This window comes from Halichoerus grypus, chromosome 6 (assembly GCF_964656455.1).
Source record: "Halichoerus grypus chromosome 6, mHalGry1.hap1.1, whole genome shotgun sequence".
Classification (NCBI taxonomy): domain Eukaryota; kingdom Metazoa; phylum Chordata; class Mammalia; order Carnivora; family Phocidae; genus Halichoerus; species Halichoerus grypus.
In genome coordinates this window covers 26,414,437-26,440,090 of record NC_135717.1, presented here as the reverse complement: position 1 = coordinate 26,440,090, position 25,654 = coordinate 26,414,437, and the positions used below count along the sequence as shown (strand labels likewise).

Here is a 25,654-nt window from a genome sequence, read left to right as displayed (position 1 = left end):
GCATGCATGCATGCATCCATCCATCTATCCATCCATCCATGCATCATCCATCCATCCATCCATACATCCATGCATCATTCATCCATCCACACATCATCCATCCATCCATCCATGCATCATCAATCCATCCATCCATACATCCATGCATCATTCATCCATCCACACATCATCCATCCATCTATCCATCCATCCATGCATCATCAATCTATCCATCCCCGCATCACCCATCCATCCATCCACGCATCATCCATCCATCCATCCATCCACGCATCATCTATCCATCCATGCCTCCATGCATCTATGCATCTATGCATCCATGCATCCATCCATCATCGATCTATCTCCCCCGCTCTCCCCCACCCTCCCTCTCCCTCTCTCTTTCACGGATTATTCTCAGGCTTGGTTGCCTGGCTTCCCTGCCCACAGCATCTCAGCAGCAACAGTCTAGAAAAGATGGGAGATTCTGTGGGCTGTCAGAGACTGGCACAGTGACACCCAGATATGATGACAGGCGACAAAAATACCTGAAGTAGATGAAGCGCACATGACCCTGAATCATCAAGAAAAGACTAATCTTGTTGAATATCATCTGTTTAGGGAAGCAGGGAAATGTATACGTGGTTTAAAAAGATTGCCATCCAAAGTAGAAAAAATAGAGATAGTTGTGATGCTTGGGGAATGAGTTTTCGTTTTCAGGAAAAGTCCCCTATGCAGAGCTCCTTGTTCCCCAGAGCTGCCTGATAAATCACAGTCAGAGCTGGAGGGGAATGCATCTCCATTTTACAAATGAGAAAACTGAAACTCATAGAGGTTAAGCCACTTTCATGAGGTCACATGGTAAGCAGAAGTGGTGGGATTTGAACCTTTTTTTTTTTTTTTTTTTTAAGATTTATTATTGGTGGGGGGGTGGGAAGGGGCAGAGGGAGGGGAGAGAGAGAAATCTTAAGCAGGCTCCACACTCAGTGCAGAGCCTGACTCGGGGCTCGATCCCATGACCCTGAGATCATGACCTGAGCCGAAACCAAGAGTTGGCTGCTTAACCGACTGAGCCTCCCAGGTGGCCCCAGCCTATGTCTTTTTGATTCCAGTTGAGTAACATGGAGATGCACCACCTAGATCTGCCTTCGAGGAAGAGGGCAGAGAGCTTTCAGCTGTCAGCTCCTTCAGGGTCGGCATCAGCTGCGGAGAAGTCACATCCTTTCTGGGGAAGCCTGCGTCGCCGCCGACCGGGTTAAGTTCGGGTCTGAAGGCCTGGTCCTTTCCACCCCATGTGGTCCACTTTGAGGGCAATATTTCTTTCTCCTGGATCTCCCTGCCAGGTTGGCTGATAATTTGCCAGGTCACACCCAGCTCCACTTCTTCCTCCACTTTTCCTTCACAGGTATTGATCCCTAAGCGATCTCTGCACCAAACTCTGTCTCAGCGACTGCTACCGCAACACCCAGTCTAGAACCACTGATACTGGGAGAGGTCTGAAGACGCAGGCAACAAGGCAGGGCTAAGGAGCTGGCTGGCTTCCCTCTAGGCTGGCAATCAGTTGTGGTGGGTGGAGCACCCTCAGTCCCTGGCACAAGGTGGTTCAAACTTTCACTGAGGGAGCTGGGAGGGTGTCCCAGGGGCAGGGAATGCACCAGCAGAAGCCATGTATCGGGTAATGATACATTCATTACCAATACAATCGGGAACAGAGGAAATAGCATGCATAAGCATAACTAGGTTGGCTGGCTATTGCTACCAGGCTTTGATGCTCTACAGAAGGATACTTATCAGCCAAGGACGAGGCACAGGCCCTTGCTCTAGGAGTGAAAGCCAGAGAACCTCTTTGGTTGCAGACAAAGAAGTTGGCAGGAGGGCAGACCAAGCCCAGGACTCAGAGTGACGGAACTTCAAAGGCAGTGAAGGTCCCAGGGAAGCCATGCATTATACGATGGTCAGTGCCCTGGTGAGGACCCTGACCCGTGGGAAGAGGTCATCTGGGTGGTACCCCCAAAGATGTTTCCACTTTGGGGGCCATTCTGAATAATGCTGCGATGACCCCTGCGTCTGAATACCTGTCTTCAATACTATTGGTTATGTACCCAGAATTAGAATTGCTGGGTCATATGGTAATTCTGTGTTTAACTTTTTGAGGAAGCACCATCTTGTTTTCCAGGATGGCTTCACCATCTTATATTCCCACCAGCCATGTATAAATCTGTTGATATTTTTGTTTTTCTTTGGGGAACCGCCCACCTCTTCGGGCCCATGTGGTTTAGGTGATATCGACTCCCACACCTTTCTGCCCCAGAGATGTGCATCTAAGCAGGGTCTAGCCAACCAACATACGCCAAAGTAGAGTGTGACTGAGCCTGACCAATGAAATTCAACTCTTGAGTCTAGAACAAACCTTGGATTTTTGTTACCTGGAGCAATAAATCCACCTCCCCTGTTTATTTATTAAGCCAGTTTAAGTTGTGTTTCCTGTCACTTGTGACCAAGTAACCACTCTGTAGCATTAAGACTTGCTTGTTTAAAATCTCTGTCTGGGAGCTTTATCTCCCCCGTGTTTCACATTTATTGAGTGTCCGATCTACACTAGGTACAGCTACAAGACGGTGCTGGAGTCGGGCTCACTGTGAGGGGGCAAGACCGGATCAGTGAATGGTCAGAGACGCCATCTTGCAGACAAAGGGGAACTCGTGGTTGCAGGTGTTATCATTCCGTGACCTCAGAGCTGCAGTGGCAAGAAGCAGAGAACCTGGGTGAGGGTCCACCTACCACAGTAAAAGTCACCTCACCACCCCACTGGAGTAAAAGCCCTCTCCAGTGGCCTCGTGTCTGCACCAGCACCCCTTTCTTGCTGATGCTTGAGGAGGCAGCTGTCCAGCCTTTCTCTCTCATAAGGCTGGTCTTGACTTGCCACTGTGCATGGGGTGGGACAAACTTCACCCTGAGGCTGGGCCCAGCTCTGGCTACCAGGCTCCAGCCTGGCCCCCAGGGTAGCAAGTCCCCGTTCCATCCCTCCCTCCTCTAATCAGGAAAAGAAAAAGGAGCACAGAGGGAGTAGCAGTTGAGGGCTTGAATCTGGACTTTGGTAGGTCTTTGTTTGAAACCCACTTCACTACTTGCTGTGTGACCGTGAGCAAATCACTTAACTTCTCTGAGCCTCCGTTTCTTCATCTGCAAAATGAGAATATTAATAGTTTTTACTTCTCAAGATTGGTGTGAGGAGTGGTGATGTCATTAATGCTGATGGCGGTGATTGCTAATACCTCATGCGAGCCATTGTGGCCACTTTATGTACATTAGCTTCTTTCTTCCTCACAGCAACCCTGTGAGTTAAGTATCATGAGCCCAGTTTGCAGATGAAAACACTGAGGCACCAAGAGGTTAAGGCATTCACTTTGGGCCACGTGATTAATCAGGGGTGGAGTTGGGTTTCCAGCAAGGGCATTCGTGCTCTTGCCCGTGTGCTGGACCAACTGTACGTCCTATAAGCCTCAGATCTGCCCTGTAGGTAGGAACGATTACTAAATCCATTTTACAGAAGGGGAAACGGAATGTCAGAGAGACATTCCACGTGAGGACTTCTGTTCTGCTCCGCATGGAGGTGTTACAGTGTCTTCCCGGAGGTGGGGCTGGCGCTATTGCCAGATCTTTCTCTCGCGGGCTTGCCTCCTCGGACTCCAGATGGGGCTGCCTAGGAAGGCGTAAGTAATTCCCCGCAAGGACACAGAGCTAGAAAGCAGCAGGGCCAGGGCTTGAACCCAGGTGTGTATTCTTTTCCCTGCTTACACCCGGGTACCGCCCCAGGCGCACCTCCGTTCTCATACTCAGGAGCCTGGGGTGAGGGCTGGTACTTGGGTGCATTGGTGAGCGGACACAGAAGCACTGTCCTTTGACCGATCTTTGTACAAGTCCCTCCCCCCACCCGCCCCGTGCTTGCGCCACTAACACCTTTTCATCCAACAATGCAGCACTACGTACTGTTTAAACTGTATCCACTGGGGCGCCTGGGTGGCTCAGTCGTTAAGCGTCTGCCTTCAGCTCAGGTCATGATCCCAGGGTCCCGGGATCGAGTCCCGCATCGGGCTCCCTGCTCGGAGGGAAGCCTGCCTCTCCCTCTCCCACTCCCCCTGCTTGTGTTCCCTCTCTCGCTGTGTCTCTCTCTGTCAAATACATAAATAAAATCTTAAAAAAAAATAAAAGAAAAGAAACTGTATCCGCTGTGGAGAAGGACGCCCCCAGCCACCTAATTCGCCAGTCTCCCTGCCATCCGTGGCACTTCCCCAGCACCCCTGCGAGAGCCCTGGTCTCAGGGGCACCCACCGCTGGTGGGCCGGTACCATATCTGCATGCAATCCTCCTCTTCTGGGTCCGCATGGACACCGTCATCCGACTGGTTCCCGTCCCAGTAGCTGTAGTCATAGGAGGGGCCGTCGGTCCATTCAAACTGCCCTTCCTAGGCAGCCCCATCCAGAGTCCGAGGAGGCAAGCCCGCGAGAGAAAGATCTGGCAATAGCACCAGCCCCGCCTCCGGGAAGACACTGTAACACCTCCATGCGGAGCAGAACAGAAGTCCTCACGTGGATGTGAGACACTGTAACTAGCACCACGCAACTGTTTGGTGAAGCCTTACTAGGTGCCACGCCAGGCGCGTTAGCCTCACTGTCCTCCGAGTGGGCATCCGCATCTCCCTTTCAGAGATGAGGAAACCGAGACTCAGACTGGTCCAGCCAAATTCATACCGCTCATAGAGCCTTCCTGCTGGGATTCAAACCCACGTCTGTGCCTGCGGTACCCAAGACCGTACCTACTACTCCACTTTTTTTTTTTTTTTTAATTTACCAGTGGACAGGGGTCACCCTTCATTTCTTTCCTTTTGTCCAACATAGTGTGTATTCTTCTTGCCCGAGGTGGGACTGCTCTGTCCAATTACAAGAAAACGCCTGTTGGGAATGTGATTGGTGTTAAAATAAATGTGCAAATTAACTGTGGGGAGAACTACATCTTTGCAATGTTCTGGAACACAAGCCGTTTCTGCATTTATTCAAGTTCTTAGAAAAGTCTCCCCCGAAGCACTGATGATTACGGAGGGGGCGTCAGATAATGGAAATAGCATGCCGCCTCTACGAGAGAGTTCTCGAGCTTGCCTGTCCAGCTCTACCCTCTTCTTCCCTGTAGTCTGGACAAGGGGCTTAACCTCTCGGGTCTGTTTCCGCACCTTTACAACGGGGCTATTATCTCCCCCAGAAAGCTATTGTGAGGGCTGACGAAGTAAAGCACGCAAAGGGCTCACAGTGCCCGGCCCTGAAAAGAAAAGTTTAAAAAACAAGCCCTTTGACTGTACTGTTTGTTATTATTCTTCTTAAATCTTGTAATACAAGTTCCTTAAACCCCAATTAAGTGTGTTCATCATCCCATTTTATTTTATTTATATATATATATGTGTATATATATATATTTTTTTAAGCTTATTTAAGTTCTCTCTATGCCCAATGAGGGGCTTGAACTCACGACCTCAAGATCAAGAGTTGCATGCTCTTCTGACTGAGCCAGCCAGGCACCCCTATAATCCCATTTTATTTTAATATTTATTTATTTGAGAGAGAGAGAGAAAGCCCATGCGCACAAGAGTGGGGACGGGCGGAGGGAGAGAGAAAATCCTCAAGCAGACTCCCCGATGAGCACGGAGCCTGACCTGGGGCTCGATCTCAGGACCCTGACATCACGACCTGAGCCAAAACCAAGAGTCAGACGCTTAACTGACTGAGCCGCCCAGGCGCACCCTCCCCCCTCACCATGGTCCCATTTTAAAGTTACTATTACAAATAGAAATGTTGTGGGTTTTTTTTTTTTTAATGACAACTTCTATATAGTTTCTTGCCAGCTGAATTCTATGGGTTTAAAAGATGTATCTCTGTCGAGTCTGGCCACTATGGTTACCTCTGCCACTGTGATAGCAGCCCCAGCCAGCCTAAACGAGCCGTGATCGTGCGCCAAGCACCAGACTAAGCTCACTGACTTTCTACAACAAGGCACTATGAAGAAACTGAAGCTCCGAGAGGTTAAAAAAAAAAAAAAAATGCCCAAAGTCACCTACCACCCAGTCAGCCGCAGGACGGGAGGGGGAACCGGAGCCCGGTTCCCCACAGTACCCTGGGGCAGGGCTGGTAGCACACGCCTCTCAGAACAGAGACAGTATTCAGCTCACCCAGGGAAAGTCTGGGGACAAAATTTCCAGGTGGAGTCTGCGGTGATATCACCACGTATAAGATCTGGCGTCAGCTCTCCGTTTTGGCCTAACCCTTCACCATGAATCCATCGACCACTGCCCCGCTCTGCATCCCAGACCCACTTGTCTTTAATGCCCTCGAATGGGTCAGAAGCACTCACACCTCAGGCCTTTTGCCCATGCTGTTCCCTCTCCCTGGAATGCTTCTTCCTCTGGCTATTTATCCATTAGATAGTAGCTTAAATGTCTCTAACCTAGGGAGGCTGTGGCAGCCATGGAAGGACACTGCTTGGAGCTCCTTTAGGAGGACCGGCTACAGGGAACATGGCTGACTGACCGCCTCAGCTCCCCTGCCCCTTGGGATTCATCCCAGCATTCACAGTGAGACCGGGCTTCCTCCAGGCTGTGCCCCGTCAGTGACTCAGCAAGAACTCAGGGGTGCTAGTGCTGGCCCATTCCTGCCCCATGTGGGCTTCCTCTCCCGGCCCTCCTTTGCCTGCGGACTCCCCACGGGCCTAGCCAAGTCCTTCTCAGAACTCTGCTATAATCAGAGGCTCTTCCTCCCTGGTCTTCCTTCCCCCGCGCCCCTCCCAGGTCTCAGACCCACCTCGCTGTCCGGAGACCTTCCCTGCCTCCTTATGCCCCCTCCTCTTTTTTTCTTCACAGCTTTTCCCCCTCAGAAATCTCTTGCACATCTAATCATATTTTTGTGTCTGCTTTTTCGAGAACTCAGACCCAAACAAAGGCCTTCCCTGACCATACTATGTTCCCATGATAGGCTCATTCACACCACTGTATTCTAACTGGGGCATCTCGGTGTCTGATTTCTCTCTGTGTGCTGGGCACGCAGCAGTGACCTGGCATAGAGGTTCCATGCACAAGGTTGGCTAAATCGAAACGGCGTCTTGGTTGGGAGCTTCCAGGAGTACCTGGTAGTCACGGCTTCCTTACCTGTCTGTGATCATGAAGCCCTGTCCAGACATCGGCTGGGATCCCAGGCACACAGCTGTTGACAAGGTCATACACAAAGACATTCTCTTCCCAGCTGCAAACGTAAGGAACACAGTAAGTGGGTCATTCCTTGCCTCTTTTCATAGGACAGAGTTGCAAACTGAAAGCAATCCTTGTTAACCTTCCTGGACCACAGTAAATTGAGGGTCTGATGCAACCCTGCTTTTTCCTTCTTTAATTACATCACCCATATGTGACTGCCCTGCCATAGGCACCTCTGGATTCATGCCAGTTCAAGGCAGACCTCAGCACTGCTATTCATCCTAAAGATTTAAATCTGCCTCAAAAGCATGAGCAAACAAGGTGGACTCAATTGACAATATCACGAAGAAAAAGAAAGAGGTTTATACTGCATTGTGCCCATCAAACAACTTAATGAAAATCTCCACTAGACATTTTTGTTTTTTCTCAAAAGCCCTCCTTATGCTGCCAGTCCTTACTTACCCTACTAATTTTTTTTCTTGCATACCATCTCCAAAATCTTTTGCTTTCCTGGAAAATTCAGCTCTGGGCTTGAACTTACAGAGCCCACTCCGCAAACCAAGGCCCTCCAGTGAACAGTCCACTCTCCTTTAGAAAGTGTCTTAGTCTTTTCAGGCTGCTGTAACCAAGTACCATACACCGGGTGGCTTTCCAACAACAGAAATCTATTTCTCACAGTTCTGGAGGCTGGAGGTCCAAGACCAGGGGGCGAGCATGGTCAGGGGAGGGCCAGCTTTGGGGTCACAGACTTCTCACTGTATCCTCATAAGGGGGAAGGGGCTAGGGAGCTCTGGGGGGGCCCTCTTGCAGAAGGGCACTAATCCCATTCATAAGGGCTTCACCCTCATGAACTAATCACCTTCCAAAGGCCCCACCTCCCAATACCATCACATTGGGGGTTAGGTTTCAACATATGAATTTGGGAGAGACGCAAAGATTTAGTTCAGACGATATCTATTAAGCAGCTCCCTGAATATGACTGCCTGGAGAACTGTGTCGAGAATGATTCAGAGTGCCAGAAGTCTGAGTGCTTCTGGAACGGACTACTAATTTCTTCCACAAACACAAAATTAAGGGGCGCCTGGGTGGCTCAGTCGTTAAGCGTCTGCCTTCGGCTCAGGTCATGATCCCAGCGTCCTGGGATCGAGCCCCGCATCGGGCTCCCTGCTCGGAGGGAAGCCTGCTTCTCCCTCTCCCACTCCCCTGCTTGTGTTCCCTCTCTCGCTGTGTCTCTCTCTGTCAAATAAATAAATAAAATCTTTAAAAAAAAAAACACACACAAAATTAAGAAGAATAAACATGTCTGCTTTGATTGGCTACCAATGGCTCAAGACAAAGGAAATTTAAGAGTGGGCATTTTGGACAAGGCGGCAGCCTCTGGACAGCGGCCAATCAGACGAAGCCAATGGGAGCAGATATAAAGGGTACACCAACATAGTCCTGTTTTGAAGTGAGTTATTCGCTAGGTGTTAGGCCCAAGGCTGATAATTATTACTTTATCATAACTTCTTCAACCCACTAACGTTTACCTTTTAATGCCATGTGGAAGCCAAAAATGGGAATCCCTTGCCCAGTGGAATCTGTCCCTCAGGGTTTGGGAACTACTTGAGTGGAGTGTGCCTGTTGTCCGTCCATTGGCTCTCACCTCCCTTGCCCACCCTTCTGAGCTTGGCCAATGGCATTTTCCAGGCTCGCCGATGTCCGGGCACTGGGTACGCCATTACCTTCCTCCAGGGTCTTCCCGCAGCTCCAAGGACCATGTCCCCACATGACTATAAGCCAAGAAGGAAAGGCAGTGATGGAAACTGGGCCTTCTCCACATGCCCGTGTCCATTGATCAGGGAGGAGAGTATTTCCAAGATGCCCCTTACAAACTTCCCCTTACATCCAATTGGCCGAACTGGGTTTTACGGCCAGTGGGAGCTGCAAAGGAGGCTGGAAAGTGAAATCTAGCTTTCTTAACTTCTTACACAGGCAACAGGCAAAGGGATTAGTCGTGGCTGTGGAGTAAGCTACTAGAAGGGTCTGCCCCAGTGCCATTTTGATGTGAGGATTCAATGAGTTCATTGGTGCCAAACACACAACACAGTGCTCAGGGAACATGTTAATGATCGAATGAAAATTTCTGTGTGTCTATCTCTCTATCTATCCATCCATCTCCATTTCTTTGTTGTTTTTAGCAGCAGACAGCCTTCAGCATCCTTCACTGATTTCTTTTGTTAGGTGAATTATTTTATAAGCTCTTTGAAATAGGAGGTGAGAATCCCCCAGAAGACACCAATGCCTTCTGCTATGGTTTGAATATCTGTGTCCCCCCAAAGTTCCTATGTTGAAATCCTAACGCCCAATGTGATCATATTAGGAGGTGGGACATTTGGGAGGTCCTTAAGTGGGAGTGCCCTGATAAAAGAGATGCTGGAGAGCCCTCTCACCCCTTCCGCCATGTGAGGACACAGCACAAAGATGGGCCATTTGTGAACCAGGGAGCGGGCTCTCACCAAGAACCCAACCATGGCTGGCACCCTGATCTTGGACTTCCAGCCTCCAGAACTGGGAGAAATACATTTCTGTGGTTTATCAGCCGCCCCCCTCCATCTGTAGTATTGTTGCAATAGCAGCCTGAAGAGACTAACACCAATACTATTGGAGGAAATGGAGGGGAAAGAGGGTGAGCGAGGCAGGGCTTGCATGCCCTCGGAAAGATGAGCTGACATGAGAACACTAAGGAAGAACTGAGCCCCTGAGATGCCTAGGGTGATAATAAATGAAACCATTAACAGCTCCCACTGTTGAGCACTCGGCCAAGCTAACTGGGGAAGAACTTCAGATGCTTGGTCTTCTTAGTCAGATCATGCGCGGAGGAAGTGATGGAGCTGGGACTGGTCCAGCACTACCTGACTTTAGTGCCCTTAAGGCACATCACATCTCCTCCCGTGGGCTTCTCCATCTGGAACATCTGCTGTTCCCGTTCCTTAAGCTTCCTAAATTCTTCAAGGTCCTGACCCAGGACCAGTTTTTCCAGGAAGCCTTCCATGAGCACCCCCTATCCACTCCTGGACCGCCTGGAACACCCATTTCTGACCTCTTAGGGGTAGGCTGGTTGGTATAGTTCTCTATTTCTCAAGGTCTGGTCTCCCCAAATGGGCCACAAGGACCACATAGACCAACATCAAGTCTTAATTCTGTTTGACATCTTCTCTCATGCCGTCAGCAGGCTCGATTCAATATCGATGTTCCAAGAGTGTGTGGTCTGCCATGGGAATGATCCAGTTTCTGGGGACAAAATGTTCTTCAGCCCAGTGGGTCGCTGACCTTGGTCCTGCCCAGCTGGGTAAGCACTGGCATCCCCCAATGCCTCTCTCGCGCACAATTTGGCTACACTGACTACTGAACATACATTTTAGTGGATGGCTGCCCAGTCACTTTTAGCGATTTTGCCATCTTTGCTCAACAACACCTGCTTGGGAAACTATTTCAGTAATTTATTGCATTTCCCCCATATCTGGTCAAAAATAACAGGAACAGAGAGAGAAGCCCAAGGTGCTAAAGCCAGTAATCAGGAGCACGGATCAGATGAACTTAATTCAATTCAACTGTCGCTTGAAACAAAGATGGAAATTATCAGGTAAGCAGAAGGTATGAGGATCTTAAGCTTCAATCAGATGCTCCGCGGACATAAACTGATTGTGTGTGTAATTATGAAAGAAAAAAATTGAAAAAGCATGGAAAAAACCACCAGAAATATAGACTCGGGCTGTGCCTCAAAGACAAGATGTAATTAAGGATTTTATAATGGTGTCTAGCTTTATGCAAACTGAACTTCATGTATAATAGATGAATGAATTGTTCAGGTTTAACTTTCCTACATGTCTTCAGGAAAGTATTATATGCCAACATGGAAAACTACCTGTAAAGGAGAGGAAAGGGAGAGACTGTTAGTGTAAGAAAGGCAAGGAGGAGCAGTAGGAGTTGAGAAGACAGGAAGAAGGTAAGTCAAGGCAGAAAAGAACAGGAATTGGGTCAGGGACTGCCGGAAGTCCCCCAATTTGCCTGGAATCCTTTCTGATGCCCAGCTAACCAAGGTTGAGGTTACAAGCACCATGAGCAGGCTGAGCTGCCCTTCCTGTGGGCTGGCTAAACGGAAATCTTCATTTGGAATTTTTTTTTTTTAAGAGAGAGAGAGAGAGAGCAAGTGCTGGGGTGGGGGGTGGAGGGAGAGATAGAATCTTAAGCAGGCTCCACACTGAGTGTGGGACTCGATCTCACGACCCTGAGATCATGACCTGAGCTGAAATCAAGAGTCGGACACTTAACTGACTGAGCCACCCAGGCGCCCCTGGAATCATTTTATTTTTATTTTTATTTATTTTTTATTTTTTATTTTTTTAAAGATTTTATTTATTCATTTGAGACACAGAGATACAGAGAGAGAGAGAGAGCATGAGCAGTGGGAGAGGCAGAGGGAGAGGAAGAAGCAGACTCCCCGCTGAGTCAGGAGCCCAATGTGGGACTCGATCCCAGGACCCTGGGATCATGACCTGAGCCGAAGGCAGACACTTAACCATCTGAGCCACCCAGGCGCCCCTATTTTTATTTTTTTTTAAGATTTTATTTATTTATTTGAGAGAGAGACAGACAGAGATAGCGAGAAGAGAGCATGAGCAGGGAGGAGAGAGAGAAGCAGGCTCCCGCTGAGCAGGGAGCCCGATGCGGGGCTCAATCCCAGGACCCTGGGATCACGACCCGAGCTGAAGGCAGACGTTTAACCGACTGAGCCACCCAGGCGCCCCAACCCCTGGAATCATTTTAAAAATATACTCTTTATCACATGGATCTCATTTTCCTCTATAGGCTCACAGTTTCTGAGAACTTCTTTGATCCATCTTGTCAGTGCCAATCCTGCGCTCTGTTCTCTATCACAGGGAATTTGCCCTGAAGACCATTTTTCGCCGGTTTTCTTGTCAGCTGCCCTGCCCGTGGTGGGAGGCACAGATGAGGGTGGGAGGGAGAGAGAAGCCAGGGTATTTGTCTCCCTCTCCGCCTTGGGAGTCACTGGCAGGGGCTGCCTCACCCCAGTGGCTCCAGATCCTCTAAGACTGGTTTGCCCTCCCGTTAGGGGTGGGATTGGCTTCCTGCCGTTGTGAATCTCTGGACTGCCTCACTACTGCCTCTTTAAGTTCTTAGATTCCATCACCCGTGTGTATTAAATTCTCTGTTTTGAATATTTGTAGTGGTTCCTGTTCTCCTGATAGACCTGACTGCCACACTATATTCCTCAGCACCACTGAGAATACAGTGGGAGCTTTCCATATTGGTTGGATAAAAACATGGAGGATTCGCTTACACACTAAGATAGAGGACCCCTTCTCCATTCTTACCAAAATTCGGGGACTCTAAAGCATAAAGAACCAACTGTCTTTCCAGCTTCAAGTCTTTGAGATTCTTGAAAAACAGAAGCAGGATTGTGAAGTTGTAGTTTGGGCGCCAATGGAACTTGAAGGAACCCACACATGGTCCAGGATGTCTGAGGTGAAAACAAGTCATAATAGGGTGATGAAAAAAATGCTCTAGGAGAGGTGGTCGATGAGTGCAAGTAGGGTGCCATGGAGTCAGGGTGACTTCAGTGAAGAGATGAGCCTGAAGGTTAAGGAGGTATTTATCTGGAAGAGAAGATGGGGATAGGAATTCCCTGCAGAGGGAACAGAATGTGCAAAGGTATGGAGGAGCAAAAGGGCTGGATCAGACTGGAGAACTTTGAGACGGTCCGTGTGGCTGGGGCTTGGGAGACACAGAGGAATGTGGAAGGAGGTCTTGGTGGGTGGGCTATGGAATTCAACTGTTCAGGTTCAAATCCCAGCTCCACCACTTTCTAGCTAGCTAACTTTAAGCAAGTTACCTGTCTGGAGGATCAGGTTCCGTGTCTGTGCAATGAAGATACCTACCTAATATGGTTTGAGAGAGCTTCAATATGATGATGTATATAAATGCCAAGCAAATAAACGTCAGTTATTATTCCTCATATTATAGTCTTCGTATGTATGTTATGTGAGTTGTTATCACAGGGTCAAGCCCTCTGCACAAAATCAGCACTTATAAAGACGGATCCTGCAGCTTGCTATTTGCCACCCAGGATAAATGCTTTGCCTTCTACCGTTTCAATGAGAAATTGGGCTGGACCAATTTCAAAGAGAATTCGGGCTAGATCAAAGCTAGCTAGAATTACCCAAGAGAAACACCAGTGAGAAATGCCATTTTTCACTCCCCTTTCCAAAGGGGGTGCTTGGTTGGGCCATGGGGGATGGATGTCCACTCACCTGTGGATGGAGGTCAGTTTGGTGGATTTCCTGCCAGTGGAGAACTCAGAGCAGTAGAAGTCGGCCTCGGCCCAAGTCTTATTGAGAGGGAAAAATCTATAGCAGTGGCCTTTGCACTCCATCCAGAACAGTGGGCACAGGGAAGCCCGCGGCAGCCCCACCATGCCTGTGGGCAGAAAGAAAACAGACTGGCAGGAGGGTGGGCAGTGCGCAGACAGTGTTCCTACAGCTTGTGACATCTTTTCAAGAGTGAACATAAAACATGGCCCATTATGATTAGTAAAATTCTACGCTTGAGGTCCAAAGAACACGTGCATACCTAACATTTACCAAAGGACAAGAGTAATATACGCTTATTATAGAACACTTGGAAAAATGTTACTGCTCTGGTGTATTTTTCTTCATGCCACGCTTGAATGCAGTGATTTGTAAAAATTCAATTGTTATATTGTACTATACATACCTGTCAGTATTCCGAGTTCCAAAAATGAGAACGTATTTCCCCCACGTCATTATAAATTTTTGTAAACATGGTTTTAAATAGCTCTCGAATCCTCCACTGAGTGGCCCCCCTTGAGTTGATTTAATCATTCCCCTATTTGTGGATAATTAGACTGGTTCCCTTTTTTAAAAACAATTACACCCAGTGCTGAGATGAACAGCCCTTGTGCATCAAGCTTTTTCAGCATTTCTGGTGATTTTCCGAGGAGAGATTTTTAAGGCTTTGATACAATTTTGCTAAATTGCCTCCTGAAAGCAATTTATACTCCCACGGTAATGCCTGAGAGTGCCCATCTCACAGTGCCCTTGCCAGCGCTGAGTGTTATCACTTTCATGGCAATCTTTGCAAATTTTATAAGCAAAAAATGGTATCTTGTTTCAATTTGCAATTCTGAGCTCTCTGGTGAGGGTGGAGATTTTTCCACGTGTTTATTGACAAACGATAGCCCATTGAACTATTTATATCTGTAAACCCATCGAACTGCTGGGGTTCAGGATGTGCTCTTAATTCTGAAAAAAAAGCACACATGGAAAACCCATGATTGAGACAATAAAGTTCTCCCAAGCGTCAGCCCCCCTGAAGGCTTCTTAGGAGATACTCTTTTTGGAAACGACTCAAGATGACTGGCTGGGGGGAGGAAGGCATGCTGAGAACCTTCCTTGAACAACGTTAGGTGGCGCACCTGTGGCAGTGGGCGGTGGTGAGACCTGTTGGACTGGGATCTGGAGCCCGGGGTCCCAGCCACCAGCAATGGCACATTCCCTCCCTTCTGAGCTGTCAAACTGGCTGACATTTGGGGTCCCTTTTGCGGCCACCCAAGGACGTGGGATCTTTGCCTTTCCAGCCACTGTAATAGCTGGCTGAGCTCTTGAATAATTAAGTAGTGGACAACATTCTCGGAGCATTTGTGATGTGCCAAACACATACAGGGAAACCAACGCTTAGACAGGTCAAGTGACTTGCCCAAGGTCATCCTGCTAGTCCGTGGCAGATAGGGATTTGAACTCAGCCTCGGGACACCATAGTCTTTGATCTTAAAATCCGCAGGATGTTTCATCAAGGGAAATCTACAGGGCTGAGAATGGTTAATAGTCTTTTAGCACTTACTTCATGAGGTTGGTAGGCCAACTAATTGGGCCAGATCAATTCGTGGAATGCATGGCATGTATGGACTGCTCTGTGATAGTATGATTATTAATGATTAGCTCAGGGGTTCATAACCAGGGTTGATGGGGCTTCGGGGATCCAGCGAATCCCCTGAAATTAAATGCAAAATCAAAAGTGTGTATGTGTGCGCGTGCACATGCGTGTACCTCTGTGCATTTATTTGGGGGAAAGGAAGAGTCTGTTGTTTTAATCGAGAGCTCTGCTAAGCAGACAGGTTCCATGCTTCCCATCACTGACCAGAGCCACTGGTCTTTCTTGTTTGACCAGAACCAGCCCTTCCCCCACCCAGGCAGCTGTGCTCGGCAGTCCTGGCTTGTCCCTTCTGGGTGTTGCTGAGCTCTTTGTAGGGATTTTGTGGCACTACATTTTACGTAGAGAGAGAGAGAGCAATAATTAAATGAAGGGGGCTGGAAGGGGAAAGGAGGGGGCAAGGGTCCTCGCTCCCCTCTCCCCAAGGCCCAAAGGCTTCTCCTGGGTCCCAAAGCCTGGTGGATATTTTAAATCAAGTCTCCCTGTGGAAAACAAGCTCCCTCCTCCACACTGCTGGTTCCTTTGATTTTCTCCACTGAACAAACATGCCTGGAGTGAAACATACCAGAAAATGGGGCTGTGACAGGTCACTGCTTAATTACTCCCTTTTCCACCTGGGCAGGCAAAGGCCTTTAATTGGAAGGATCTGGGAGGCAAAAAGCCACGTGTTTGCACTGGGATGATAATGAACTCCACCCTGCCTGGTATCACGCACCCCCTTTGCCTCTGGGATTTGAGAAACTGAGAACTGAAGGATCTCAGAGGCCATTCATCAGCCTGAACCCCGAAATAGCCTTCGCTAATCCGTGTCTCCCTTGTGAAGGGATTTCTCTAGGTTTATAGCTTTACAAGTCAGATAATGATGGCAATGTAATAAACAGGATCAACACTACTGAGCTCTCATCTAAGCCAGGCATTGTGTCAAGTTCTTTGTACATAACAATTCATTTAGCGTTCACACATCCTACAAGGTAGGTCCCACAATCACTTCCACTTTACAGAGGAAGAAACCTAAAGACAGAGAGGTTGAGTAACCTGCCCAAGATCACACAGCTCCTAAGCGGCAGAGGTAGTTTTTAAAGCCAGGCTATATGGCTCCAGACCTAATTTAGGGATTCCTGCTGCATTTAAGCCCATTTCCTTTTGTCTCAGTCTTGATGGCCTGGTCCTTCATTCACTCCTTTTCATTCAACAAGTCCTATCGGAGCACTACTTGGGCTCAGGCAGTTAGTTGGCTAAATGCTGGAGATACTGTGGCCAACTACACAGAGGTGGCCTCTGACCTCTTGGGTCTTACAGTCTGATGGAGACCGACATTAAGAAAAATAAGCACAGATATAAAATGTCATTAATGTGCCATTTGTGGATGTGTGTCATGCAGGCAAAAACTTGAGGGAGCAGCCCCCAAATTATTTTTGGAAGCTGGTTGTTTGCCCCTTTTGTCTCCCTAGTTGAACTGGTGGCCGCCCCAACCCTCTCTTCAAGGAGCCTGTGGGGTGATTAAGACAGGGCACCAGAGTCCCCTTCCCAGATGGGGGAATTTCAGGGAGTTGCCATAGGAGCACAGAAACATGTCATATAAGGATTTGGAGATCTGGGAGGCTTCCTGGAGGGGATGATATCTCATCTGACACCTGAAAGGTAAGAGAGAAAATGTTTCAAGTGCTGTGTGGACATAGCAGGTGCAAAGGCCCTGAGGTATGAGAGAATGGAACATTTGGAGAACATTTGCAAATGGTTCAGCCAAGCTGGGAATCTGAGGGTGGCGGGGAAGGCAAGAGATGAGGCCAGAGGTGACAGGGAGGGGGGAGGGGTAGAGACAGGAAGGCATGCACAAAGGAGCTTGTCGCTCGGCAAATCAGGAGGCCAAACGGTAAAGTCTTTTTACCTCAATTACCAGCACTAAAGGTCACCAAGATCTCCCAGCTGGGGTGGGAGTCAAAGTCTTTGGGAGCTCTGAGCTTGTGAAGAAAAAAGAACACACCAGTGGAGTTCAGGGCTCATTTTTTTTTCTCTCTCTCTTTTTAAAAGCATAAATTGTCACCTTCCCACTCAATCTGGCTGCCTGCTCCCCTGGCCCCAATCCAGCCGCCTACAAATGCACTACCCTGCTGCCTCCTGCCCAGATCAGCCTTGAGAGCCAGCCAGGAGAGGAGGTGAGGAAGGCTCTGGGGTCCACATCCCAACCCCCACCCCACTCCCACTACTGGGCCCCAGATGTCCCAGGAGACAGGAGGAAGAGTCTCCCAGTGTCCTGGAAGGTGGCGACTGGGAGGGCTCTGTCACCCTCACCGCCTTTCCTTCCCGCCGTCTCCCTGGTTCACATGTCCCACCATCAGACCATCCTCCTCACCAGTGAGTCCTGGCTCTGGTTTCCAGAGCTGGTGGTCCTGGGCCTCTCGTGTCTGAGCTCTGCTTTCCCTTCTCTGGGCCACACTTGTGGCCACATGATACAGAGGAAAAAAGCACTGGGCCCTTTCTTCTATTGCCCAAACAGCGGCCATTCATTCGGTGGTGAGTATGTAACTGCTGAGACCAGCCTCGGAGGGTGTCAGTATCATCCCCATTTTACAGCTGAGGAAACTGAGTCTCGGAGAGGCTAAGTCACTTATTCCCACAGCTAGCAAGTGGTGGTATTGGGATGAACTCAGAATTCCCCAAACACTAAGTGCCTCCGGAAAACATCTTTTTTCTGCCCTTGGTTTTCCCATTTATAAGACAAATATATTAAACACCAAATTCAACCACGTCATGGATTGAATGTTTGCGTCTCCCCCTCCTCAAATTCATATGTGGAAGCCCTAATCCCCAATGTCTTTGGAAGGGGGGCATTTGGGAGGGGAGTAGGGTTAGATGGGGTTATCGGGGGGCACCCATGATAGGATTAGTGCCCTTGTAAGAAGAGAAAGAGAGACCAGTGCTCCTGCGCCCCCATTTTTCTCTCTACTTGTGAGGACACAGCAAGGTGGCCATCTTGGACCCAGCAAGAGTCCTCACCAGGAACCAAATTGCTCAGGATCCTGATTTCGGACTTCCCACGCTCCAGAACGGTGAGAAATCAATTCCGATTGTTTAAGCCTCCCAATCTATGTTTTTTGTTGTTGTTGTTTGTTTGTTTGTTTGTTTTTTACCATAGGTTATAGCAGCCTGCGCTAGTTGACTAAGACTAAAAGTTAATCAAGCCAATAAGTCCATGTCTCCCGGGTGTCTATTTGGCTTTGAGGTCTGTGCCCTCAAGCTGCTCACAGTCTGGGGAGAGGAACACACTCACGACCATGAGTCATCATATACTAAGATACAGTCCAGAAATATGCAGAGTGCTCTGTGCCCATAGAGGTGGGGTGGGGAATCGGGTCAGAGTGTCCATGGGGCACTCTGGGATCTGACTCTATGATTCAGACTCCGAGGGGTATTCTAGGAAGTGCGGACATCCAGTTGCTCAGACCTCTAGGCTCCAGCTTGGACTCTGGAGTCCAACAGCCCCGTTGGACACTCAGCTCTTTGTGCCTCCATTTTCTCACCTATAAAATGGACATGATGATAATGCCTACTTCGCAAGGCAGCCATGGCCTGGCTCATACTTGGCATTCTAGTAAGCATTAGGTATTACTGCAGCAGAGACAGCCTGGGCCCCGGAACCCGCCTGGAGCTGGGAGTGCGGTGCCAGCCTGATTCCCCTGCCCACCCCTGAAGCCCTGCAGAAGCAGCACCCCACCCCACCCCCAGCTTCAAACGCCTTGCTGGAATTGCCTTTGCTGTGGAGAGTTCTTGGCCTCAGGAGCCAGGAAAGGAAACTTGATGGTAATGGTTGAAGAACCATAACAGCAAATATTTACGCAGCTTTTACTAGGTGCCACTTTTACTTTTACTTTTACTTTTACCACTTTTACTAGTGCTTCTCGTCTAAAGCACTTTACATTCATTAATCCCCTTGTACAATGTGATCAAAGCCAAGTTCGCAGAAAAAGTTTTGGGAAAAGGCTCTAGTCTGGCTAAACCCTCCCAAGTCTCTCAGAAGTGTCTAAAGCGTTTTTTTTGTTTGTTTTTTTTTCCAGAGCAAATCTCGAGGTGTGGCTGAGTTGCACTCTGTGCGTATATTTGCATGTTCACGGAAGGTCAGGAGACTTGGGGTGAGTGAAGAAATGACAGATGCTCTGTTCTGCTTTGCACGGGAAGGCTGGGATCCAGAGGAGAAAGACAAACAGGGCGCATTCTCAACAAAGAGGGCTCTTGGCTGTGCACTCACCTTTGTGGCCTGCAAAGGCCCACCAGGACCCTAGAGGAACCCTTCCTAGTCACACATCAACATGCACACTCTTGCTCACACTCTTGCTCACACACTCACACACACACACACGCTTATGCTCACACATTCTCATCTGGGTTGAAGTCACTTTCCTCTAGAAGACCTGTCTGCTCAGGCTCGAACTAGGCGTTCTGCCGGGCTGGGAACCTGGAGAGCCGGAGATCTACCCCTTGGCAGGGTCACTGGCCTCTGTAGGTCTCAGTTTCCCCAACTGTAACATGTTGGGCTGAATGGATTTCCCCGACCCTTCCTGCCAACTCCAGTTCTGAGCTCTCCAAGACGGCTGGGTTTGAAGTGATCTCAGTTCCCCTCTTGGCAGAATAAGGGTGAGCTGGGGGAGAGACCTCTGGAAGGTCCTTTCTCCAAGGGAGGCTTTTGTCACAACAGAAAGCTGTGTCTCCTGACCACTTCTATTGTATCACCAACAAGTGCAGTAGCAGAAGAACTAACAGTAATAACTCTCATTCTTTAAGCACTTAACAGGTGCTAAGCACTTCATCTGCACGATCTCATTGAAGATCCCCAAAACATTTAGTAGGCGCCATTATTATCCCCCCTCTCCAGGAAGGAAACTTGATGCTCACAAAGAGGTGCCACAGGTACAAGCGAGTGGGAGAGAAGACTCCCCAGTTGCTCCCACTTGCAAATTCAGACTCAGGCCCTTCCCACACACACAGGACGGAAAGGCAAGGCCATGGGATATACAAGGCAGACCTCAAGGATATTTTGTCCACCTTGTCTCCTGCTCGCCTACTGCATGGATGAGAAGACTGAGGCCTAAGAGCAAGGATGCAAAGTCACGGTTATGGACTGAATTTTTGTGTCCCCCCCTGCCCCCGTTCATATGTTGGAGCATTAAGCCCCAGTGTGATGGTGTTTGGAAGTGGGGTCTTAGGGAGGTAATTAGGGTTAGATGAGGTCATGAGGGAGGGGGGCCATGATGGGATTAGTGTCCTTACAAGAAGAGGAAGAGAGACCAGCGTACGCACATGCTCTTTCTCTCTCTGCCACGTGAGGACTCAACAAGAAAGGTGGCCATCTATAAACCAGGAAGAGAGCCCTCACCAGGGAACGGAATCAGGCAGCACCTCGACTTCCCAGCCCCGGAGCTGTGAGTAATAATTTTCCTGTCGCAGCCCGAGCCAACGAAGACAGAGTTTATGATAGATCGGAGCCCCTAATGCTTGCCTAGATAAACAAAGACCACCACTCACCTTGGTTTAAGAGGGATGCCCAGGTACATCTGAATTTCAGCTAAACAACAAATCACTTTAAGTCTATGTCCCACTCAATCTTTGAGAAATGCTTATACTAAAAGGTGATTGTTTATCTGAAATTCAAATGTACCTGGGCATCAGGTATTTTATCTGGCAACCCTATCACCCCACTGTTTCAATTCACCCCAGCACCATAACAGCCCAATAATGGGGTCTTATGGGAATCCTACACTTTCATTATGAGTTTAACGGGGATCAAAATAGTATGTCTGTCATAGGCTTATTGCAGATGTTAAATAAATCCATACACAAAAAGTGCTTAAAACTGCCTGGCACATAGAGAGGGCTATGTAAATCTTAACTGGTTATAGGTATTATTATTATTTTAAATATATTTTTTTAAAGATTTTATTTATTTATTTGAGAGAGAGAGTGAGAGAGAGAGAGAGCACAAGAGGGAGGAGCGGGAGAAGCAGACTCCCCGTTGAGCAGGGAGCCCGATGCGGGACTTGATCCCGGGACTCCAGGATCATGACCTGAGCCGAAGGCAGTTGCTTAACCAACTGAGCCACCCAGGCGCCCTATTTTAAATATTTTAAACAGTGTTTGGAAAGAACCCTCACAGTGGAGGCGACAGGCAAGATCCTCAGCCCGGAGCAGACGGCAGGATTCAGGAATCTTCCCGCCCAGACGGGGTTCCCTCCCAGTGAGCACCCTGGTCTCCCCATTGCAAAGAGGAAGAAACGGAGCTCCTTTGAAGCCCTGAGTCTTTCACGTGGGACACTGGGAGGCCACATGCCAGAGGCTGGTAATTGCTGTCCTAATTGCCCGGGACACAGAAAACCCAGAGAAGCGGGCCACCAAGCAGTGGCCTCCAGGGAGGTCATGAGAGGGACAACTGTGTCCCTTTGCATGCCTAACCTGTGGTGGCAAGCAGCAGGTCTGAAAGGTCCCTGGGAACAGACATCACAGTCAAGGTGGGGGTGGCCCCCGCACCCCTGATGCCAAATGCCAACAGAAATCCCGTTTTCAGACCTTGCTGTGGTGCCAGGCACCAAGCACGAGCACTGCCCCACTTTATCTTATTTCCCTTGCAGAGTCGCCCCAGAGGGTGTTACTCTGACCCCCATTTTCCGAAGGAAGCTGAGCTCAGAGAGGTTAAGAAATTTGGGCGAGGTCACACCGTTTTTAAGATGCTAAGCTGGGATTTAAAAATCAGGACTCTTTGAGTCTGAGCGGGGGACAATGCCGCTGGCTGGGGTGGGGGGAGGGGAGCGGGAAGGGCTGTCGGGGGGCTCAGCTCGGCTCCCACCACTGCAGCCCAGGCTAATCAGGCCTCGCGGACAGAACCTCAAGTGTCTGGGAGGTGTTCTCCTCTCCTCCTGCTCTGGCCCTGGCCCCGGTGCTCACCTGGGCTGATACTGATGTCCGTCTGTGGGAAGGCCTGTGCAGAGGGGAGGGTCAGGGAGGCCGCCCCCACCTTTGCATCCCGAGGCCCGAGGAAGCCACCTGCAGGCCTGAGAGGAGGAGAGAGGCCCTTCCACTGGAGCTCTCTTGGGAGCAGGCGAGAGCTGCTGGGAGCTCAGGACACACTGCAGAGCCTCCAGTCTCCTCCTCCTCCCCTCCCTTCTCTCCTCCCTCCCCTCTGCACTGCCGGAGACAGCTCTGAGTGACAGCCTGAAAGCTGACCCTGGTCAGCCCCCTCGGGGAACTAAGAGAAACCACCGCCCTGCTTCTGAGCCACTGTGTGGCCTTGGGCATGTGCCGGCTTCTCAGAGACTCCATTTTCTCCTCTGTGAGATGGGATAGTAACAAAGCTTGCATCTGGGCCTGTCACAGGAGATAAAAGCATCTCGGGCCCCCTCAGAGGAAATACATACCAGAAGGTAAAAATAGAAGTCAGAGGCAGAAGTGGATGGGGCCTGTGTGCTTGGGCTCAGCTCGTCCCCACCCCACCCTGGCCTTGAAGGCCCTGGAACACCGCTTGCCTAGGAAGCAGCAAGGGAGGCCTAGGCGGGTTACCCTCCTCCCTTTCCCTCTACCTTTCAGGGTTTCTTAGGGGTTAAAGGAGGTGCCAGTAGAAGGTTCTTGGCCCAGAATAAGTGCTCAATGAAGAGAAGCAAACATTATCATTCGTGCACAAGTCTCGCGTGTGGTTTGCTCTGATTTAACATAAATGTGTTCAAATCCACCGGTGTTTCATTGGGAAGGTCACTGCACTTATGAATTAGTATCTCCGAAAATCGGAGTCTTTCTCTCCCCTGCTTCATATGTTGTCAGGCAAGTCACTCTGCCTTTCTGAGGCCTCAGTTTCCTCCTTAATAAAATAGGGGACACCAAGAGTACCTACCTCGCAAAGAATCAATGAAATCATTTGTTTGTAAGACTCAGCATAATGACCTCACTGATATGAGGAATTCTTAATCTCAGGAAACAAACTGAGGGTTGCTGGAGTGGGGGGTGGGGTGGGAGGGATGGGGTGACTGGGTGATGGACACTGGGGAGGGTATGTGCTCTGGTAAGCGCTGTGAATTGTGCAAGACTGTTGAATCTCAGATCTGTACCTCTGAAACAAATAATGCAATATATGTTAAAAAAAAAAAAAAGAAGAAGATAGCAGGAGGGGAAGAATGAAGGGGGGGAAATCGGAGGGGGAGACGAACCATGAGGGATGATGGACTCTGAAAAACAAACTGAGGGTTCTAGAGGGGAGGGGGGTGGGAGGATGGGTTAGCCTGGTGATGGGTATTAAAGAGGGCACGTATTGCATGGAGCACTGGGTGTTAATGCACAAACAATGAATCATGGAACACTACATCTAAAACTAATGATGTAATGTATGGGGATTAACATAACAATAAAAAATTAAAAAAAAAAAGACTCAGCATAGATGCTGGCAAATAGTAGGTGTTCAATAAAGGATAGCAAATTTCGCTACCATTATCACGGATCCAGTGCAAGCCTTCTCCTGGCAGGAGACCCTGCATACTCCCCTCCCTCCCCTGCTTCCTCTCCTGAAATGCCCCATTGGGTTCTCTGACACTCCGTGTGGCTGGCACCCCCAGGGAGGACTTGAACCTGTCCCAGGCACTCACTTCTCTCTGGTATACCTGCTGCCATGCCTTCGAGGTCTAACTGCGGTGCTCTGTGGGCACCGGGTGGAGAGCCTGCCGAGGCCAGTCTCAGGCTGCAAACACGGCTCAGGCTCAGTTTCCTCCTCATGCCCCACGTCTACCGGTTCCTCAAAACGCTGGGCTGCTGCACACCCCAGAGCGTGCGTGTGTATTTATTTAGGAAGGACATACACTTATTATGTCCGTGTTGTGCACCGATGACTTACTCTACTAATAGATCAGGTCTGTTATAAAATACCCCTCCCCCAAACTGACATATATTTTTTTTGAAGGTTGATATAAAACATAAATATAAAATTTGCATCTTTTCTCCCCACTCTCCATCATCTGGTGCAATGCATTTCGGGAGCCCCTGCTGTCACAGAAATCAAGCACCCTCCAAGTGGGAACCCTCCAGGTGGGGAGGAGGGTGGTCCAACAGATGCCACTGGAAATTCTTTTGAAAAGTGGAGGATCCTTTGATTTGGCAAATGAACTAAATGATCTGTGTTGATAATGTGTCAATAGGTGATGGCTGAAAAGTTTTGGTAAATGGGTTCATGCCCCCTCTCTGGATGGAAACAAGCAGAGTGTTCGTTATATGCCCAATCCCATGCACTGGGGTCTCCTGGGAGCTCGTTCAAAAAGGCAGAATTTCAGGCCCCACCCCAGACCCCCCGAATCAGAATCAAGGGGTTGTGTGTATGTTACAGTTTGTGAAGCATTGTTCTAGGCAGGGGTAGGCAAACTTTTTTTTTAATTCTATTTTTAAATAAAAATTGTATATATCTAAGGTATGCAACATGATGATTCAATATACCCGTGCACAGTGAAATGCTCCTACAGTCACACTGATTAACGTAGCATCTCCTCACATGGTTACATTCTTTTTGGTGATGAGAGCTCCTGAAATCTACTCTCTTTGCAAATTTCAGTATTCTGGGGGGCGCCTGGGTGGCTCAGTCGTTAAGCGTCTGCCTTCGGCTCAGGTCATGATCCCAGGGTCCTGGGATAGAGTCCCACATCGGGCTCCCTGCTTGGCAGGAAGCCTGCTTCTCCCTCTCCCACTCCCCCTGCTTGTGTTCCTGCTCTCGCTATCTCTCTGTCAAATAAATAAATAAAATCTTTAAAAAAAAAAAATTTCAGTATTCTGTCCAGTATCATTTTCTGTATTCATTATGCCGTGCATTAGCTCTCTAGACTCATTCGTTCATCCTACTTTATTGTAACTTAAACTTCTGTAGAGCCAGATAGCAAGTATTTTAGGCTTTGCTGGCCACACGGACTCAATCACAACTACTCAACTCTGCCACAGACTATAGGAATGCACCTGGCTGGCTTCCAATAAAACTTCATTTACAAAAATAAGCAGCAGGCTGGATTTGGTCCATGGGTCCGAGTTTGCCAACCCCTGCTTTAGACCTCAAGTTTACTGACCAGAAAGTAGGTCATTTCCTTACTTAACAAATCAATCTGTCATTTGGAGGTTGTAGAGGTCTCTTCGTAACATAGTATATACATTTTCTGTCTTCCTAAAGTCGTATTTATTGTGTGATGGCATTACCCGCCCTCCCACCCCCAGATATACCTCCACACACACTGTGCTCATGGTGGTCTGGGGATTCAGACCACCTCCTCTCCCCTCCTTTCCCCTCCCCTCCCCTCCTCTCCTCTCTCACCTCTCCTCTATCATCTATCTATCTATCTATCTATCATCTATCATCTCCGTTAGTTTCTTAGCTTTTAAAAAAAATGCTCTTTATTTACCAATAAAACAAAGTCCCCTGCACCCTCACCA

The 25,654-nt window shown here is 48.9% G+C and overlaps 1 protein-coding gene across 1 annotated transcript; it reads right to left on the bottom strand.

Moving 5' to 3' along the window:
* Nucleotides 1–618: 618 nt before the first annotated feature.
* CLEC19A (C-type lectin domain containing 19A) lies at nucleotides 619–23,863 on the bottom strand. Its single transcript, XM_078074037.1, has 6 exons — nucleotides 23,854–23,863; nucleotides 22,154–22,252; nucleotides 13,522–13,687; nucleotides 7,166–7,259; nucleotides 4,309–4,441; nucleotides 619–2,713 (listed from the first exon to the last, which is right to left on the bottom strand). Exons 1-6 carry the CDS (start codon nucleotides 23,861–23,863, stop codon nucleotides 2,634–2,636), a joined length of 582 nt encoding a protein of 193 aa, XP_077930163.1. The 3' UTR covers nucleotides 619–2,633.
* Between the last annotated feature and the right edge of the window lie 1,791 nt (nucleotides 23,864–25,654).